Below are 20,038 nucleotides of genomic sequence, written 5' to 3'. Positions count from 1 at the left end.
GAATTGAGAATTTTGATAATAAGTGTAGCAAATAAGGAAGCAGATTTCTCTGATAAGATATATTATAAAGAGGTTTATTTTTATGTGTACTATTGATTCATGAGATAAAATTAAAATGGCCATTTCTCTTTAAATATTTACAGTTGTTTAAAGACCGCCTATCGGTTAACAGACCCACACAATGTATTGTGTGGAAATAGTGATCCCATCATACTTAGGGTCCCGTTTCACATAGCAACGCACCAACGATCCCGACAACGATACGACCTGGTAGGGATCGCTGGTGCGTCGCTACATGGTCGCTAGTAAGCTGCCAAACAGGCAAATCTCTTCAACGACGCACCAGCGATCCCGACAACGATGCGACCTGGTAAGGATCGCTGGTGCATTGTCACACAGCAGCTATTCTGAACGATTCCAGCCAGTGCCCCTGAGTTCTGCATCCCCAACGAGGTCACTCTTCGGCGTCAAACACAGCGATGCATGCTGGCCAGCGGGACTCTGGCGATGAAAAAATGGCCCAGGACATTCGAACACGATCAGCGATATCCAGCGGGGGGGCCATTCTTCGCTATGTGTCACATGTTGCAAAATCGCAGGCGAGATCGCTGTTGTGTCACAAAATCGGTGACGCATCAGCGATCTCACTAGCGATCTCACTATGTGAGACGGGCCTTTATTCTTATTAGATTTAATATTCATATCATTGATAAGATATTCCTCTCTGGATTTTAAATTGGCTGTAATTTTGGCATTTATTCAATAAGTGCCATAATAACTCTTTTCGCCTGTAGTGTGTCAACTTTATTTATGTCCTAAAAAAAATTGGAACAGCAGAGATCCCATCATAGTAAAGGGGTTTACAGACATTGAATCACTTATATTTAGAAGCCTTTTGAAGCGCCATGGAATAAATGGCCCTATGATAATAAATAATATTAATAAATACAAATCATACTAAAGACAAGCTTTGTAACAAGTAAGAGTAAAACTTCCATATTTACATCACCATATAATTAAGAGTAGTCTCTTCTGTGAACACTGTATGATAAAGTTTCTCTTTTTAGGACCATCCGGCCAGAGCACATTGCTTACATCCTTGAGCGGTAACTATTCTGCGCCCATGACCTTCACCAGTACCGGAAACAAGGTCCTTTTGCGGTGGTTGTCTGACCATGCATATAGCAGGAAGGGATTTAAGATACGCTATTCAGGTAAGAAGGAGAAAATCATTTATCATGGCTAATGGGTGAAAATACACTTTATCTAGATTGAGCACTGCCTGTCTTTTAGGGAATAGTTATATAAATACATGAATCTGTAGGAGTAGATAAACATGATGTACAGAAGTCACAGAAAATGACTTACTTTCTGCCATTCTGTACTTTTCAGTCACAGCAAATATAAACTCTGATATATGACAGTGTAAGAGTAATTGACCATAAGGAACAGTGTCACTTGTGGCTTTATAAAAACCCATGGTCTTTGCAAAATAAGTCAATGACCTTATTTGGCCTAATTGGGACAAGTCTTATAAATGGTTGGGCAATTATATTGTCATAAGACCCTTTTTGCAAAGAAGGGTGGCTACCAATCTGGTCTGCACTTGTCTTTCAAATCTTTACCCATACGAATGTTTGTACGTATACGGTGTGCATACTCAGAATACAGACAAGGTCCTATTTCAGCATTATGCATGACAGGAATCAAGCGGGGGTGCCTGAGGCTACAGTACTCTGAACAAACATCATTTTAGGCGCTTTTCTAAGAAATCACAAGGGGAGACACTGGCATCTACCAATAGTGCAGCCTTAGGCGTTGGAAATATAACTTTAAATAGTCATATTTTATCATTGAATTAAAAAGGGATATACATTTTTTACTAGTGCTCTCTAGCTATGTTGAAAAATAAGAAAAAGAGCTAGACATAAAATTAAACAAAGAAAAAACAAAGAACAAGAGATGTTAAAAAGAAGGATCAGGTTCAGGTTTTATTTAGCTCATGTAAAATAACAGTTTACGTATTTTGGTTCCATGTTTCAGGGGCATTGATACATTTTTGTACATGCCGAGTATAATCTGAGTGAAGTCCTGTAAATGAAAGTATATTTTGCACTATTTAATAAACTGCAAATACAAATTTTCAGCCATAGGATGGAGGACGATAGAGGATTGGACAGTTTGATAGCCTTTAATAATAGCTCCCCATTTTACGTTGTTCCATGTTCCATGTGACGTATTTACGCCGAAAGATTATCGCAAATTAGCAAGTTTAAGAACACTTGATTCATAATAATCTTTTAGTGTAAATATAGAAATTTACAGATGCATGGCACTTCTTAGTAAATGGGGGCTAACGTAGGACTCCATTCCAAATTTAATAAAGGCAAAAGGCTTAGCACTCAAAAATGGATGCAAAATTCAAGAACAATTTATTTCAGGACAATCCTTTGTATATACAGTTTTAACATTTCGGCCATCACTCAGACCGTCATCAAAAACAGACTACAGACTACAGATGCAGTGCTGGGGGATAATCATGTAAGTGCTTGATTTTTGGGTCCATTTTGGAGTACCAAGTCTCTTAAAGTAAACAGGCTGCCGATAACCCGATGAATGAGAAAAACGCTCTTTCTTTGGGTGAAATGATCTTTCATGCAATGTGAAAGATATTGATCTTTGCAGTGAGTCATCCTGTGTAAACTGGCCTTCCACTGCCGAGAACCATCGCAGCCTAAGCTCATGGCCTACAGCACATCGCTCACTGCACATCGTTTAACTATATAAAACTGGCTGTTAAATAACCACTGTTTGGAAAATGTGTACCAATCAGCGGTCATTTAGTGCCACCAGTCAGTCTATGTAAAGGACCCTTAAAGTGCTTGTGCTGTAATATAATACATAATGTGTTCTCCAGATTCAGATCATTACTACTCACTCTGCTCATACAGGCACAGGCAGCAATGGTGTCCATTTCCCTGCTGTCAGAATTCGGTGGCCTCTAAAAGGCAACTTACTGCATGAGCATTGAAAAATAATCATTCAGCCTTGCTATGTCATGTATACTCTTTTTGTGTGTTAGCTGCCTACTGCAGTCTCCCTCGTCCTCCTCTCCACGGCTCGGTGCTGGGTCCTGTCATCAATCCCCCTGGAGGAGTTGTGCGGTTCACTTGCAATCCTGGCTATCGGCTCATTGGAATTAACTCAGCTACATGCCTCCGACGTCCTCAAGGCTATTATGACTGGAACTCAGAGGTGCCATTATGTCAGGGTACGTCTATGTGAACAATCCCACAGTGCTTTATATAGCAGTCCTTGCTTAAATCCATTACACAACTGTGTAGTCTGTAACTAGACATTATAATATAACAACAACACCTTTTTACTGACCTTATTTGAACTTTTGCTGAACAAATGCAAAATTTTACTTGGAAACAAACAAGTCAGTATATTGATTTAATAATAATTTCACAGCTACAGTCATACAAGATTCTGAATAAGGTGTATGATCATGATATTCTTCATTTCTTACTTTCTGTTGACATCACCATTGGACTGGAGATTAAGTTATACATCTGAAACTTGTAAGACTGACATATGCTACTGTATAGGCATATGATGGGTTATGTCACCCCAGGAACACCCATACAATAGCATGCATAATGCATTATTTTATTGTATATACCCATGTAGAATGCCATACTATATACCATGGGAGAACAACCTGTGTTGCTTGATGATTTTCTGTGAGGTCACCAACTCTCCGGGTGCAAACATGCCTGAGTATCTTGTTGCTGCATAAATGTATTTTCAATGTTAGGCAGTAGAGCAGTGTCATATAGCACCATAGGGATGGGTAACTATTACTATTGATGGTGCACTCTGTGGCCTTGGCTGTGAACCTGTCATCATTTACGTTAGAAGATGAAGTAAAGAAGTGTGTATAGATTTACCGTAGGGACAGTTAGGCTGGTTTCACACTTGCATTTTTTTGCGCTGTATTTTAGCGCTAAAAAACGCATGCGCTTTTTTTCCCTATATTTTGCATGGGATGCGCTTATGTGCGCATACACATGCGTTTGTATGCGTTTTTACGCGCATGCGTTTTTTTGTGGTGTGCGCTCGGGCTCACAAAATGCATCCTGTTGCATTTTTTGGGCGTCCGACTTGCCTCAAAAAAATGCATGCGCGAGCAATGCGTTTTTTTACAGCAAGACACCCATTATAAGTCTATGGGTGCGCATATGTGTGCATTGGCATGCTCATGTATGCGTTTTTTTGTTGACCATTGGTTAGACAATGGAAATTAGGGGTTTGGGTTAGAGTTAGTGTTAGTTAAGGGGGTTGAGAGTTAGGGTTAGGGTTAGTAGGGTTTGGTTAAGGGTTAGGGTTAGTATGGCTTGGTTAAGGGTTAGGGTCAGGGTTTGGGTTAGGGTTAGGGTATGGTTTGGTTAAGGGGTTAGGGTTAGGGTATGGTTTGGTTAAGGGTTAGGGTTATTGTTAGTGAAGTCATGGTTTGGGTTAGTGTGAGGGGCCAACTAATGTTGGAAAAAAACGCAAACGCGGTAAAAAAAGCACTAAAAACACATACAAACACATAAAAACGCTGTGTTTTTTTTCATGCATGCGCATAAAAATGCTTGAAAAAAACGCAGCATTTGTATGCGTTTGTATGCGTTTTTTCCATGCGTTTTTTTGCAGGAAAAACGCGCTGCAAAACAAAGCAAGTGTGAAAGTAGCCTTAGAGTTAATATTTGGGACTAGCCAAGAGTATGACAATTTCCTTTTAGGAAGTTAGATAGGGCAGCCTGGAGTGCATGCTGAAAGGATCTGAGGTCTATGGTGAGCATTGCCACATTTTGGAGTGTCCCTAACATGAGAGGAGAATGAAGGAAATAGATATCAAGATCCTAAGCAGAAGTAACTAAGAGACAGAGTGATTGTTCTGGACAGGTCCTGGGTGAGGACGCCTAGCAGAAAGGTCTACAGTCTTGAACTCACAAGGTAACGGGTCTAGTCAGGACTGAGTATGTGAGATGAAAAGATTGTTCCAAGCTGGAGTTCCAGAGTGTCAGAGAGATTGAAGCTAAATCCGGCCAAACTGGCAACCTGAGGGGAAAGAAGACACTGAATCGTGTGACAAGTAAAGGTTTCTTGCTAAGCAGGATTGTAAGATCGAGCTGAGTTGTGGTGAAGTGGTGAGAAACAGTGGAGACAGAGGACAATTAGAGAAAGTAAAGCGAAAAAAGTAAAGATAGAGGACAAGAGAATAAGGAGGAAGGAAAGTGTGTGGAAAATGCTTTGAGTTGCAAAGGAAACTGTGAACCTGCTCTCTCTCTTATGTATACTCCCTACTAAGTTCCCTTCAGTAACTGGTTTATTTTCAAATGGTGGTCTCTCTCATTGTAATATCCAACACCTGGCCCTGGCAAACCAGTAACATTGGTTACATGCGGCCTGCAAGGGCATAGCACTCTCACAGCACAAGTCCACACACCCAGCCAGGATCCCACCTTTATGTATCATGCCAGGGCATAGCAGACAAGTACCTCGCCAAAGGCAACTACCCCACGCCACGTTACACATGTACAAGTGCTGCCATAATCATTGTAGTTTATGGGAGCAGGGAAAATCTCAACCGTGTCAGCATCTCGTAAAAACTACAGTATAATGGAGAAAGCTGACTCCATTGTCTCCTCCTTTCTGGATTGTGAATGGAAAAGAAGAGGAACCTCTATCCTCCTTATAGGTGGAAGTCCTATGAATGAAATCAGCGCCTATTAGAATTTTATGTTGTGATGTTTATGACGTTTTATTGTGGCCCATGGGGTTGGTTAAATATGGTGATGTCCTCAGACCAAACAATATTGTGCGTCCTTGCTCTATACTAGACTGCATAAATGGCTATACCCACATTATACCAGCCTTACAGAGGCCAAAAAGACACAGTTAACTTTCATTTGGTAAATGGAGCTCTCTGGAAACTTTTTTTATGCATACGTCGAGAGTGTTGTATGACCACAGTCCTATGTAAAAGTTTTAATGTGGCCACTTTTTCTTCTGAGTATTGTCTGACATACTATGAAGAATACCCACAGTAGTGCCCACACACACTTTTAATCTTCCTGCACTGGTGAATGACATATAGCTCCAGTGGCATACCTATAATAGGTGCAGGGATTGCTTTCGCATCTGTGCCCTGGTGCCTAAGGGGGGGCCCAAATGGTCACTTTGGGCCATGTTAGAAGACCAATCCTTAAACTGACCCATGATAGCTGGGGGCCCTGTTGGAGAATTTGCATTGGGGTCTTTGAGCTTCGTGATGCCACCGTATAGTTCACTGGCACTTGTCACGCACTGTCACTTATAGTAGCATTTATACATTATAGCTAGAGACTGGCCAATAGTTGAATCTCTCTGACTACTGTGACCTTTGACTACTGCAGTGTCATCAACTTGGATTTTCCCACAGTACAACATTGAGAATATGACCCACTAACCCATAAAACGAAAAACAATTATAAAATGGCAAAGATTGTGTAAACTGTTAATAAGCGAAAATATTATGACAATAAAATAAAAACTTTTTGTGCCTAGAATTTCCATAGATATTCCTTCATAAACTTCTGCTCACATTTAATTTGTGTAACTTAATGTTTATCAATCACTCACTTATTAATATGAAATGTCATGCTCAATCTGTTCAAAATAAAATTAATGATATATTAAGAGTGATAAAAGAATCATGTTAGTAAGTAAAAATTTGTCAAATAGTTGTCAAGCTTGCGGCTAACTACTTTTTTCCAAGGTGGATGTTGTATAACGCTTCTTTCTGTCACTTCTTGCATTGGAATTCTGCACACTCTGCAGTCTAGACTGAGATCTCCCTCAGCTTTCCTCCCAGCCAGCATGACACTGTCATAATTATCATTTCAACTGGAGGCACGAGGTGTCCCCCTACTCCTGTCCAGCCACTAAATTACCTGCCACCATGAGATGCCCGACACTTGTTACCAGGCCAGGCCTGGAGGAGCTGCCAAACTTTGAAACAATAATTGAGTGTTGGCCTCTGTGAGCTATGTCTGCACTTAATTCCCCTTTTCTTACATAGTTAATTTTGTGAAAATCAGACAGGCAATTCAATTGAATTTTAAAGCTAAAGGCTGTAACCACATAGAGCTATATAAAAGCCTCCCAGTTCTGCTCTTCTTTCCTTTCATCTTCGCACTTCTAGGTTTGATGAATAGGTACTAAATACAATTTATACTTATTATGTCATTGTTTTGGGAAACATGTTGACAGTGATGACTTTCATCTTTAGGGTAGAGCACTTGCCAACAATATTTGTAGACTGTTTCAAGAATTCTTTTATTCTGATGTCCTGTTCTCCTATACAATACTAGTTAGGGATAAATATCTGTTTATGGGGTTCTCCAACAATATAAAAAAAACATTTTAACTCAATGCTTAATGGGAATCTGTCAGCTCAAACTGACAGTTTACTAAGCATGTGGCCTTGTCATAGGCCATTGTCCCCATAAAATAACACTTTGGTGCTTGGTCAGCTCTTGGTGTGGTCAAGATGCATGGTGCACAGTTCCACCCACCGGTTTTGCACTCTCCGCATGGCTTACTAGTGATTGGCAGCACTGACTTGCCTACAGTTAGCAGAGAAAGTTCAGGCAAGCCAGCTCTGTCAATCACCAGAGAGGGAGGTGGGTCATGCAAACTCAGTTGGCGGAACGATGCACCGAGCCTCTTGGCTACACCAAGGTGCACTGATCAACTTAATAAGCATATTGGATTAAACTTCATTTTTTTGCAGAATGGCAGTGATTAAAACACAAAAGTTGCAATTTTGTATTTTTATAGTGGCTGTACAAGACTATTTCTTAATTTATATTGTTAGATTATTCTGACAGACTTTTACGCATAAGAATATACTTTAGAACATACATTGAGAGTTCCTTGCCATGGTCTAACTATTACTGTTACGGGCTACCTGATTATCTGCTACACTCTGATGTCACTACTATGGACTGTCACCACAGGATGCCTGATGTGATCATGTGGTGGTCTGCACACCTACATGTAAAAAAGTGATGAAGCGATTAACCCGTAGCATCAAAGGTAAAAAAAACTAGAGTAAATAATAGTTTAGCATTTTGGATATAGTAAAAATCCCTGAAGCTTTTCCTGAACTGATAGTGTCATGCTAAAGCTATGTTCTCACTTTCGTTCGAGCATTCTGTTGGTCTGTTCGATTTTGAGGAACAGACAAACAAATGTTCAAAATGGATTCATTGCTAAACTGTAAAGTGAGAGTGAGAGGGACTTTTCAGCTTCAAAGTTTGATTCCTCATTGATTTTTATGGGGTTCTGGTTCAGGTTCAAGTTTGGATGCAGTTCTGATACCCAAACTGAAGTCTGAACAAAAGTTTGGTTGAAACCGACAAACCCGAATATCTACAAGTCCGCTAATCCCTATCCATTGCATAAGTAATGCGCACAGAAGTGGAGGAAACCCATTGATCATTATGGAATCTGACTGTCTTGTGTTATGTGCCAGTTATTAGTACAGGAAAAAAAGTTCTGTGTGATGTGATTTTATTACATTCTAAAAACTGACTTCTAACAGAAACTAGAATGACCCTATAATAATCAATGGGTTTCTTCTACATCTCTTTGGAACAAAATGGATCCATTTCGGACATTACTTCGTTTGTCTGTTCTTCAAAATGGAATAAATGAACAGAACATCCAAACGAACGTAGCCTTAGTAGGAAAGCTGGTTGCTACTCAAATTATCATCATCCCTTTTGATTAAGTGAGTGGGGTGACACAGAGGTCCCACCATTCCTCTAAGATTTTTCTTTGTTACTTATTTTTCTGTGAGGACTTTATTCGATAGAAAGATATTTAGATAATAATGTTATTAGAAGTGATTTTTTTTGTAATAGATAAAGTCATGTCCAAAATAAATGGAACAAAGGAGACCAGGGTTTTGTGTATATTTGTTTTTATATATACACATTTATATAACAAATACTGTACATATGTGGCGCCCCTGAGGCTCAGTCGCCACAGAGGTACTGCACCTTCTCCTAAGGTGTGGTGCCCCACCACCTAGGTAAGTTGGGAACTCCTTTCCACACTCCAACACCTGCAGCCCACACACAGGATAGTTCAGCACTGACCACATTGCAGCTTCATGCTTAGAGGGTAGCAGAGCACCTTTTGTGGGTCCTTGCTTCGTAACACGAGATGTGCTGGGAGGTGGGTGGAGTGGAGATCCATATAAAAGGCTGGGAAGGTTTAGAATTACAGGTCAGTCTGACAGAAGGTCAGTCTCAGATCAGATCAGTCTGAGAGAGGAGTAAGGACAGTCAGTCAGGAGAGTCTGAGGACGGGTCCAAGGAGAAGGAGTGCTGCAGCTGCCTCAGTGATCTGAGCCAGCTGGCAAGGGAAAGGAACAGAAGGAGAAAGACGTAGAACTGCAACCTAAGCTTCCATAAGAGAGAGAAGGAACAGCGCGGAATGAAGGAGTAGGAGAACAGAGAGGAGTTGTGGGTTGGAAGAGGAACCCTGCCTATAGGTTCTCAGCGCAAGGCCGGGGCTCGGTCCCTGAGGTTGTATGGACATTTACGGTTCTGCAGCAGACACCGGTGGAGTAGTTGGCTGTAAATGCATTACTGCCATCCAAGACTTGGGGCACAACAGCATCTGTACAGGGAGCCGGGACACAGGATAAAGGGAGTCCCCGAAGTAGGCTACAGCTGTCTGCCGTACAAGGAAGAGTTGTTAGGAACATCTGACAGGGGGAACTTCAGAGTACCACGGTACTGGAGCTCTTCACACTAAAAGGCGCAATAGAGGAGTCGTTCAGGAAAGGTACATGTTGGTGGAGTGTTGGAGAGGAGAACCCTGACTTGCCCGGGAGGTTAATTGAGTCTCTGCCCCGGAGGACACAGCACGGAGGCAGGCACCAGTGTGTACCACGAACTGTGAGTAAAGCTTTGGAACTACAAGCCCTGGTGTCTTCCAGTCATTGTGCGCCAACACCATCAGCGCCGCTACATCTGGGTATCATAATTTACACTACCTGCACCTTTACACTACCCTGGGGTTACAGCTTCACCTGTGGGGAGCTATACCATCTATGCTGCAACACACCATCAGCCCCAGAGGATCTGCACGCAGCGTTGGCTTAACATCTTGCTTGCCAAACACCACAGGTGGCATCACAAACTATTCCATTCCATTAACTGCATTTCATTCCACCATTACTTGGGCGCCCAGGGCCACAGACCGGGTCACCGCTGCTGTGACACATTCCCCTGACACCGGCCCGGTACAGAGTACCCCACAGCCCTGGGACGGCAACAAAAATGATCTTTATTCTCCCCACCAGTATTTGGTATTCTATCACGGGGGCTGCGCCGGTTCAGTCACCCTCTGAGTATACAGAGCGGCCACTGTAGCCGCGCCCCCGGCCATGACTGACACTGTCTCTACATTGAAGTCGGCTGTCAGTCAGGGCCAAGGATGCAGTTACAGTTGCCGCTCAGAGCGGTGACTGAACCGGCACCGCCCCCATGACTCAATCCTAATGCTGGTGGGAACAGGGCTGGTGTCAGCACCCGGCACACCTGGGCATGTGCCGGGGCCCTGGCAAGATGGGGGCCCACTCACTCTGTCTGGGATAGATACCTGCCGCCACACCCCCATACACAGACCCCATCCACGCCCTCCAAGAGACCCACCGCAGCCAGCAATAAATCATCGCTGGGCTGTTCTCTTCTGGCACAGGACCTGTGATGAGGTCACAGGAGGGGAGGAGTCAGGGGTCACATGATCAGAAGCCTTGGTGTCTGCAGGACTCTGCTGTGCTGGATGAGGGAAGTTTGTGTGTGGGGTCAGGAGGGGTTTACAGGGGGGATTGTTGTGAGTTCATTTTCCTCTTCGCCGTTGAGGTCTGATGAACTCCCTCTTCTGGTCAAGGAAGGTAGTGAGGCTGATTACCAAGCACTTGGGCAGGATGATGATGATTGGGTGACAGGAATTACTGACTGGATATAAGGCAACCAACGCCCTTCTGCCTTGCTGGTGATCTCTCTGAGGGATTCTAGGAGACCAGTCTGATTCCTGCTCCTCAAAAGCTAAGTTTTCTGCTCTACTTTTTGCATTTGTGTTTTGGTTTTGTCTTGCATTGTTTTTCCTTGCTTTCTGCCATTCCCTGCTGGGGTGAACTGAATTCCTTTTTGCTCTGTCTTCAGAAAATACCTGAGTACTGATATAGTCTTTTTGAAGCCTAGCGTCTTCAGGGCTTTTTTCCCTATCAGCTGTTGGCTCTTGTTTTGATAGGGTTTTGGCGGATTACAGACAGCAGCTTTTCTATCCTGTCCTATCTAGTTAGCTTTGGCCCCATCATTTGCTCAGCCTATCTTTCTATCTGTGTGTGTTTTTTCATCTTGCTTCACCGTCATTATATGTTGGGGGCTGCCTATTGCTTTGGGGTCTGCTCTGGGGCAGTTTAGATTTCCCTTTCTGTCTTTAGGCTATGTAGTTCTCCGGCTGTGATCGAGGGGTCTAGGGCACCGTAGGAACCCCCCACGGCTACTGCTAGTTGTTGTTGATAGGTTCAGGGGTCTGCAATCCGATAGCTGCCAACTTCTCTGGTTTTCTGGACTTAGCTAGTATTTCTGTTTTTGCCTCCTACGGTGACTCATTCATAACAGGGGATGTAGCAGAGCTGTGTGTGCACGGAGCAGAACTGTGTGTACAGAGCAGAGCTGTGTGTGTACGAGGTGTAGCGGAGCTGTGTGTATACGAGGTGTATGGAGCGGAGAAGTGTGTGTACAAGGTCTACAGAGCAGAACCATGTGTGTACAAGGTGTACAGAGTGGAGCCATGTGTGTACTAGGTGTACAGAGGGGAGCCGTGTGTACGAGGTGTGTGAAGCGGAGTGCGTGTGTACGAGGTGTAGCGGAGTGTAGCCGTGTGTGTACGAGGTGTACAGAGGGGAGCCGTGTGTGCAAGGTGTACAGAGCGGAGCCGTTGTTAGGTTAAACAATAAATAATGTTCCCTAGTTGCCTGCTCCTGGCCCAATGGGTATTAATCAGAGCGCACTAAAAAAAAAATCACATCACACAATTGGATGTAACCTCTCTTGATCAATGCATGGCACAGCTCCAAGAGAGAGCAAGAGAAAAAGAGAGAGCTTTATTGATTCAAACAGGTTTTTATGTCCCTTGTGAAAGGGCTTGGTTAACATGTGAAAAAGACTTGGGTATACTAATAGATCACAGACTGAATATGAGTCAACAGTGTGATGCAGCAGCAAAAAAGGCAAATGCAATTCTAGGATGTATTAACAGAAGCATACAGTCTAGATCACGTGAAGTCATTATTTCCCTCTACTCCTCTTTGGTCAGACCTCATCTGGAATATTGTGTCCAGTTTTGGGCACCACATTTTAAAAAAGACATCAACAAACTGGAGCAAGTTCAGAAAAGAGCGACCAGAATGGTGACCGGTCTGCAAACCCTGTCTTATGAGGAAAGGTTGCAGGATTTGGGAATGTTTAGTTTGCAAAAGAGAAGACTGAGAGGAGACTTAATAGCTGTCTACAAATATCTTAAGGGCTGTCACATTGTAGAAGGATCAACTTTATTCTCATTTGCACAAGGAAAGACTAGAAGCAATGGGATGAAACTGAATGGGAGGAGACACAGATTAGATATTAGAAAAAACTTTTTGACAGTTAGAGTGATCAATGAGTGGAACAGGCTGCCACGAGAAGTGGTGAGTTCTCCTTCAATGGAAGTCTTCAAACAGAGGCTGGACAGACATCTGACTGGGATGATTTAGCGAATCCTGCTTTGAGCAGGGGGTTGGACCAGATGGCCCAGGAGGTCCCTTCCAACTCTACGATTCTATGATTCTTATCTATGATAACTCTAAAATGGGAGTGTCCAGATGTATTCCATTGGTTAGTGGGTTGGGCAGTGATCTGGTCTGAGTGGATCCATGAGGTCATCACAGTGGGCATCGTCTTGGGTGGATCCATGGAGCACAGGGTGGTTTGGCCAAACAGGAAATTCCAGTTCTATGAGCACACGGTATGAGGTGCTGGCAGCCATCTTTAGTGTCACACTTTGATCTGAAAAAGCTCATGTAAGGTGAAATAATACACTTGAGGTTAATTAAGTATTTGATCTTAAGGCTCTCCTCAACACAGTGTGTGTACAAAGTGTATGGAGCAGAGCCATGTGTGCAAGGTGTACAGAGTGGAGCCATGTGTGTACAAGGTGTGCGGAGCCCGGAGCCGTGTGTGTACCAGGTGTACAGAGCGGAGCCACGTGTGTACGAGGTGTGCGGAGTGGAGCTGTGTGTGTATGAGGTGTATGGAGCAGAGCTGCGTGTGTACAAGGTGTATCAGAGTGTAGTCGTGTGTGTACAAGGTGTACACAGGTCTTTCTCTCTCTCTCCCTCTCTGTTCTTTTTTCCCTTTTTTTCTGTCCACTCTTTCTTTCTCTGTTCTTTTTCTTACTCTCTGTTCATTCTTTATTTCCCCTCTCTTTCTCTCTCTGTTCTTTCTTTATGTCCCCTCTTTCTTTCTTACTCTGTTCTTTATTTCACTCTGTTCTTGCTTTTTCTCACTGTTCTTTCTTTCCACTCTCTCTGCTCTTTTTCTCTGTTCTTTCCCCTCTCTCTTTCTTTCTCTGTACTTTATTTATTTCCCCTCTTTCTTTCTCTCTCCCTCTCTGTTCTTTTTTCCCTCTTTCTTTCTCTCTGTTCTTTCTTTCCCCTCTTTCTTTCTGTTTCTCTCTGTTCTTTCTTTCGCTCTGTTCTCTCTCTCTCTCTGTTCTTCCTTTCTTTCTGTTATTTCTTTCTCTGTTCTTTCTTTCCCCCTCTTTCTTTCTGTTTCTCTCTGTTCTTTCTTTCTCTCTTTCTTTCCCCTCTGTTCTTTATTTCTCTCTCTGTTCTTCCTTTCTTTCTCTCTATTCTTTCTTTCTGTTATTTCTTTCCCTTCTTTCTTTCTCTTTCTCTCTTTCTGTTCTCTCTCTCTGTTTTTTGTTTCTTTCTCTCTCTCTGTTCTTTCTCATCTCTCTTTCATAAGTACACTACTAATCAATAGTGTACTTATCACATGAACGTGTTTTGCCAGAGAGCGTGAGTCCCTGTGTGGATCACATGCGTGTCCGTGTGATTCACACGGAGACGAGTCCGTTTTTGGCTGGCACCACAGATGTCACACGGCATGAATCGTGATATGTGTTAAAGGGGGGCCCACTGAGGCTCTTTCGCCCGGGGCCCTCATAAACCTGGAGCCGGTCCTGGGTGGGAATAAAGTTAATTTTCAGATTGCACTCGGACATACAAATCAATGAGTTTGTGGAAAAAAATCAGAGAACACTCTGATTACAACACAGACTGACAGAATGGAGGAGATGGAGTCGTTTTTTTTTTTCATTTTCTCCTCCACCAAGAGAATGGGATCTCACTATAATCACACTCTGATCAAAGTGTAATTAGCATAATTGGATACATTTTCTCAGATGGAGAAAATACGGTCGTACACCCCAAGCATGAGTATTGAATGGATATGCAAAGCAAGTTCTATTTAATGCATAGTGACCTCTGCTGCGTACTACAGATCAGCACCTATTCTTTTGATTAGGAGCCATTCTGCAGTACCTGGCTGCTACACATTGAATGGAGCTGCACATGTGTTTTCATCCCGCAATCTGCTAGAGCAAATATCAACTGATCAGTGGAGATGCTGATTATTGGATCTCCACCAATCTGATATCAATGACCTATCCTAGCGATGTATTATGGTTTGTATGGTTCTCCAAGGCAAGTGATGATGTTTGACCAGAATCATCATCTATTAGCTATAGTAGAGAGGGAGTTACTGAGGACAGACCTCTATTAATTGATATTTGTCTACTAAAGTGTAGGAAAATGGGTTTTCTGATGTATGTACTGTATGTAGAAGATGAGCACAAAGGCCAATGTCTCTCATGAAAACACATTTTATATATGATCATGCTGTATGTTGTTGGAAGTGGAACATTGTCATGGATTCGTAGATTATGACCATTTACTGACTTTTCTCCTCAGCTATGTTTTGTGGTGTCCCAGCTACTCCCAAGAACGGGGCAGTATTTGGTAAGGAATACACTGTAGGCACCAAGGCTTTCTATGAATGCAATGAAGGACACCTTCTCTTGAACTCTGAAGATGCAGTTGCAGAATGCCAACCTTCTGGGCACTGGAGCAATGGCAACAACCCTCCGAATTGTGTCGGTGAGTATGCCAGGGCACTCATACTTTGTTTTAGTGGTGGATACCTGATTTTACCTTATACCTTCACCTTCTCTTTTTCAGCTGTTACATGTCCAGAAATCAACAGTTTGAACACAGAACATGGTCGCTGGCGTCTTATCCATAAATCCCAGTATCAGTACGGAGCTGAGCTCATGTTAATCTGTGACCCTGGCTACTACTACATGGGACCTCGCATTATTCGTTGTCAAGCCAATGGATCATGGAGTGTGGGGGAAAACGTGCCAACATGCAAAAGTGAGATCTAGTGAAATCTACTACCATAATATGATGCACTAGGGCATTGTATCAATCAGATGGTGGAATTTGCCTTTGCATTACTGGGTCATTCTGAGCTATTCCCAACATGAATAGTAGCAAAACTGTCATATTACTGCTTGATGCTCAGCTTTCATATCCCAGACCTAGAGTGATACTTAGTTACCATATCAATAGATGACACTAAGCTATTCTATTACTATGTGACCCACATGTCATATTGCAGATTGATACGTTTAATAGAAGGCAGCAATTTTCTTTGTTGTGAGTAAAGGAAATGCGGCTGGCATATCAAAAAGATTCATTACTTGAATAAAACCACTAGCAGAAACATCAAAAACAGAAACATTGTGCAGTCATATTCTTTAGGACTTTTCTTTTTCCAAAGGTCTAACATTTGTTAAAATATCATTCATATGCCATGTATTGGGCACTTTATACTAATGTAATAATAGATTTACCATTGCCTAAGCTCAGGTCGCTGCTTAATTCAACATTACAGTTTATTGGTAAACTGTCTACTGCAACGTCGCAGAAGCAATAAAGAAGGAAGCCATTTTTTGTAAAGGTCGTTCAGCGATGTTTTTGAAGAAGGAATTAGTTAGATATAGTTTTGATGTTAAAATCCAATTTCTTGTGTTTTCAGTTATATCCTGTGGGGATCTGCCAACTCCAGCTAATGGAAATAAAATTGGTATGTTGACCCAATATGGAGCAACTGCCATATTTGCCTGTAATAGTGGCTACACCCTAGTGGGGTCCCGTGTGCGAGAATGTATGGCAAATGGGTTATGGAGTGGACAAGAGGTCAAATGTTTGGGTAAGTATATTTAATATGCTAGATACATTAAAGTCCCATCTTTACCTTCCATAGTCTATGGATAAATGTAAAGAGTATAAGTGAACGAATCCGAACTGTAAAGTTTGGGGTTTGTACCAGACACCTAGAGTCGGGTGCTGAACTCCGAACACAGACTTCTCCTGGAAATGCGTCTTATAATTCGGGAGTTTTCCAGCTCCAAAGTTCAGGTCCCCATTGATTCCTATAGAGTTTAGGTTCAGGTTCAAGTTTGGGTACAGTTATGGTACCCGAATCAAACTTTGGACTACAGTTCGGGCAAACCCAATGAACCATGGGTCCGCTCATCCCTAGTAAAAAGTAAACGTCATTTACATTTTTATATCAAATCATTAGTATACTTGAAAGTAAGAAACTTTGCAATATATCTTTATTAGAGAAATCTGCTTATTTTGCCTCCTGATCGATCCTTAATTCTCAGTTCAGAAATCATGGGTAAAATCTGTATTCGGTGAAGACAGATTTGTCCATTCCTGAGATAGGAGATGACAGCTTTTATAATACTACGGAGAAGGGAGAAGCAAGAGTCAGAACTTTATTGGCTGCAAATTTCATCTCCTATCTCAGTGAGGCTAAAATCTGTCTTCATTGGAGACAGATTTTACCTGTGAATTGAGAATTTTGAGAATGAATGATCAGTCCTGGAGGAGATGTGGATTTATGTAATAATAAGAGGTATTTTAAAGTTTCTTATTTTCATGTGTACTACTGATACATTGAATGAAAATGAAAATGACGGTTACCCTTTAACATCTTTGTAATGCATTCTGCAGTTTTTCTATATGTCCATAGTTATTTTAGTATTCTTGGCATAGAATACTAGGAAACCATTCACCAGAAGGTTATGTTCTGCTTACTGATGTTAACATTGCTGTCTTATTAGTCTAATTATGGCTTCCACAGCCAAATACATGGTGGAATTCAGCTCAATAGTGCATGGCCATGTCATATCTTTTCCCTATTAAATAGAATTGAGCAAAAAGATTTGCAAGGACCCTGGTCCGGCAGCTATGTTGGCAGTCTGTGACAGCCTGACTAGAACCCTGTACACCCTGCTGGCATCCACACATCACCACTTCTGATTAGTATGCCTGGCACAACATCATGTTTTTTTTACCTGTTAATTAAAGGTCATGTTCACATTTTGCTTGTTAAATAAAGTTCATTTACATCCTTTACCTGTTAAGTATGTATATTATGCCTTTGACTCATTACGTAAAGATCATTTAAACCTTTTACCTGTTAAGTAAAAGTCATATACACATTATACCTGGATGTAAAGGTCATGGACACACTTTAACTGTTTAGTATCGGTCATATACACATTTTACCTTTTACACTGATTTTTGCATTTACTAATTTTATGGCTAATATTCAAGAGGGAAAGTCGCCGTCTCCTGAAATGTCTGTTTTAGCAAATGCTTGTATTCTCTATGAAATAATCATTTATCATCATCCTTTCTAATACATTTTCTTTGCGCTATTCCACTATTTTCTTCTTAATTTCTGTCTAAATTTACAACAGGGAGCCACTATCTCTGACACTGTCAGCACTGATTGGACAGTGTTAGAGTGTGCAGGGGCACACCCCCAACTGGTAACGCCCAGTTGTCAATTTAGTGATAAATGTCTAGCAGTGGATTTGCAGAATGCAGAGTTGTCATTTCATGAAGCATACAATTCTTCACTAAGATAGACCTGAGAGATGACAAGTCTCCTTTAGTTTCTCAGGCTGTCCCAGAATGCCAGCACCTATCAATATGACTAATTGGGACATATAGAGTTCATAAGGCCTCCATCTATCACTCTGGTGTACCAAGCCCATCCATTTCTTATAGATGCATCACATACATGACCATTTCATACTATATTACCTATCTAAGTATTTCATGGCAATAATGTATTAATGTTCTGCACTGATTACTGACTGTTTCTTTTGCACAGCTGGTCACTGCGGGACCCCAGAACCTATAGTTAATGGCTTGATTAATGGGCAGAACTATAATTATCGAGACAGTGTTGTGTACCAGTGCAATGCAGGTTTCAGATTAATTGGAAAATCTGTCAGAATCTGTCAGCAGGACCATCGATGGTCAGAGAAGTCCCCCATCTGTGTCCGTAAGTACCGCATTGACAAAACGATAAAGTAGATCATTATGGGAGATCTCCAGAACATCAGTAGATGCCACTTACCCACTTAACACTCTACAATTCTACCATCCACGACACTTTACTGTCTCTTATAACTATTTTAATATATTAAATAAAACACATAACCATAAGCTGGGATATATCTGCAATGGTCAGGATCTGCACAGAAGGACTGTCACCCAGAGGCCTATATCTGCTGCTACTAATAAGAGGCAGAAGACGTACAGCTACTACTAATAGACATTAAAGGGAATCTGTCATCAAGTTCTTGCTATGTAATCTGAGAGCAGCATGATGTATGGGCATAGACCCTGATTCCAGTGATGTATCCCTTACTGGGATGTTTGCTTCAGCTTTGATAAATAAAAATACTGTTTTGTCTGCTGCAGTTCTCTGAATACTGAGCTCTTTATAACCCCACCCACACCACTGATTGGCAACTTTATGTGTACACTCTGCATAGGCAGAAACCTGATAATCAGTCATGGGTGAAATTACACAGAGCAGAACTACATAGAATAAGACAACTAGTCCTGTAGTAATAATCTTCTGCTATTAAAACACTTATTTTATTACAACTACAAATAGCAGCCCAATAAGTGATACATAGCTGGAATCAAAGTCTTTGTCCCTAAATCATGCTGCTCTCAGATTGAAATGGCAAATTCTCTATAAGGAGTCCCTATAATGATTGTGGCTGTGAAGCACTTCTCTTCAGCTACAATATAAAGCAGGAGAATCCAGGTTGCCTATAGGTGTATTAGAATTACTCCTGCACTTTTCTGCTACTGAGTCTACAAGTGTAGGCAAGTAAAATATCTGATATCTTTATGGCAATGTTAATATCAGCAATATAAGATGTAAAAAGAATAGTTATGTGGTTATTTAAGACTTTCCTTTCACTACTGCCCCCTGCAGCAATAACTTGTGGCCATCCTGGTAATCCTGGAAATGGAATATCTCAGGGATCCCAGTTCAACCTGAATGACATAGTGAAGTTTGGATGCAACTCTGGATATGTGGTAGAGGGTGTTACACAAGCTCAGTGCCAAGCCAATGGACAATGGAGTCATGCCCTGCCAACATGCAGAAGTAAGTGGTGCTTAGACTGTGGAATCTTGTCTCCATTCTAAATTATTCCTAGGGCTTCCCAAAAATTCAATCTTTAAACTCAAAAGATTTCTCATCCCTTAATTTTGTAATGAAAAGCAAAAATCAGGTTGTAAAAATGATAAAAAAAAAAAAAACATGAAAAAAAAACAAACTCGCCTTCCTTGATCACTGTCGCTCCTCTTATAAAACCGCCTGCACTCCATGCCAGTCTCCGTGGTTCCTTCCCTGAATGTGATGGACATGTGACCACTTTGAGCCAATCACTGACCACAGCGGTTATCGGTGTATCACCAGTGATTGGC

General features: G+C 41.8%; 1 protein-coding gene across 1 annotated transcript in view; it reads left to right on the top strand.

Moving 5' to 3' along the window:
- The window catches only part of CSMD2 (CUB and Sushi multiple domains 2), a 1,542,159-nt gene that overhangs the window by 1,462,329 nt on the left and 59,792 nt on the right, over positions 1-20,038 (top strand). Inside the window, exons 48-54 of the mRNA XM_073571899.1 lie at positions 1,068-1,214; positions 3,083-3,271; positions 15,131-15,316; positions 15,398-15,592; positions 16,260-16,433; positions 18,417-18,590; positions 19,542-19,715. Of these exons, the coding sequence (XP_073428000.1) occupies positions 1,068-1,214; positions 3,083-3,271; positions 15,131-15,316; positions 15,398-15,592; positions 16,260-16,433; positions 18,417-18,590; positions 19,542-19,715 (1,239 nt within the window). The remainder of the gene's footprint in view (positions 1-1,067; positions 1,215-3,082; positions 3,272-15,130; positions 15,317-15,397; positions 15,593-16,259; positions 16,434-18,416; positions 18,591-19,541; positions 19,716-20,038) is intronic.

This window comes from Dendrobates tinctorius, unplaced genomic scaffold (assembly GCF_039654945.1).
Source record: "Dendrobates tinctorius isolate UK_male_01 unplaced genomic scaffold, ASM3965494v1 ptg000007l, whole genome shotgun sequence".
NCBI lineage: Eukaryota > Metazoa > Chordata > Amphibia > Anura > Dendrobatidae > Dendrobates > Dendrobates tinctorius.
This window is presented reverse-complemented; position numbering and strand designations above follow the sequence as displayed.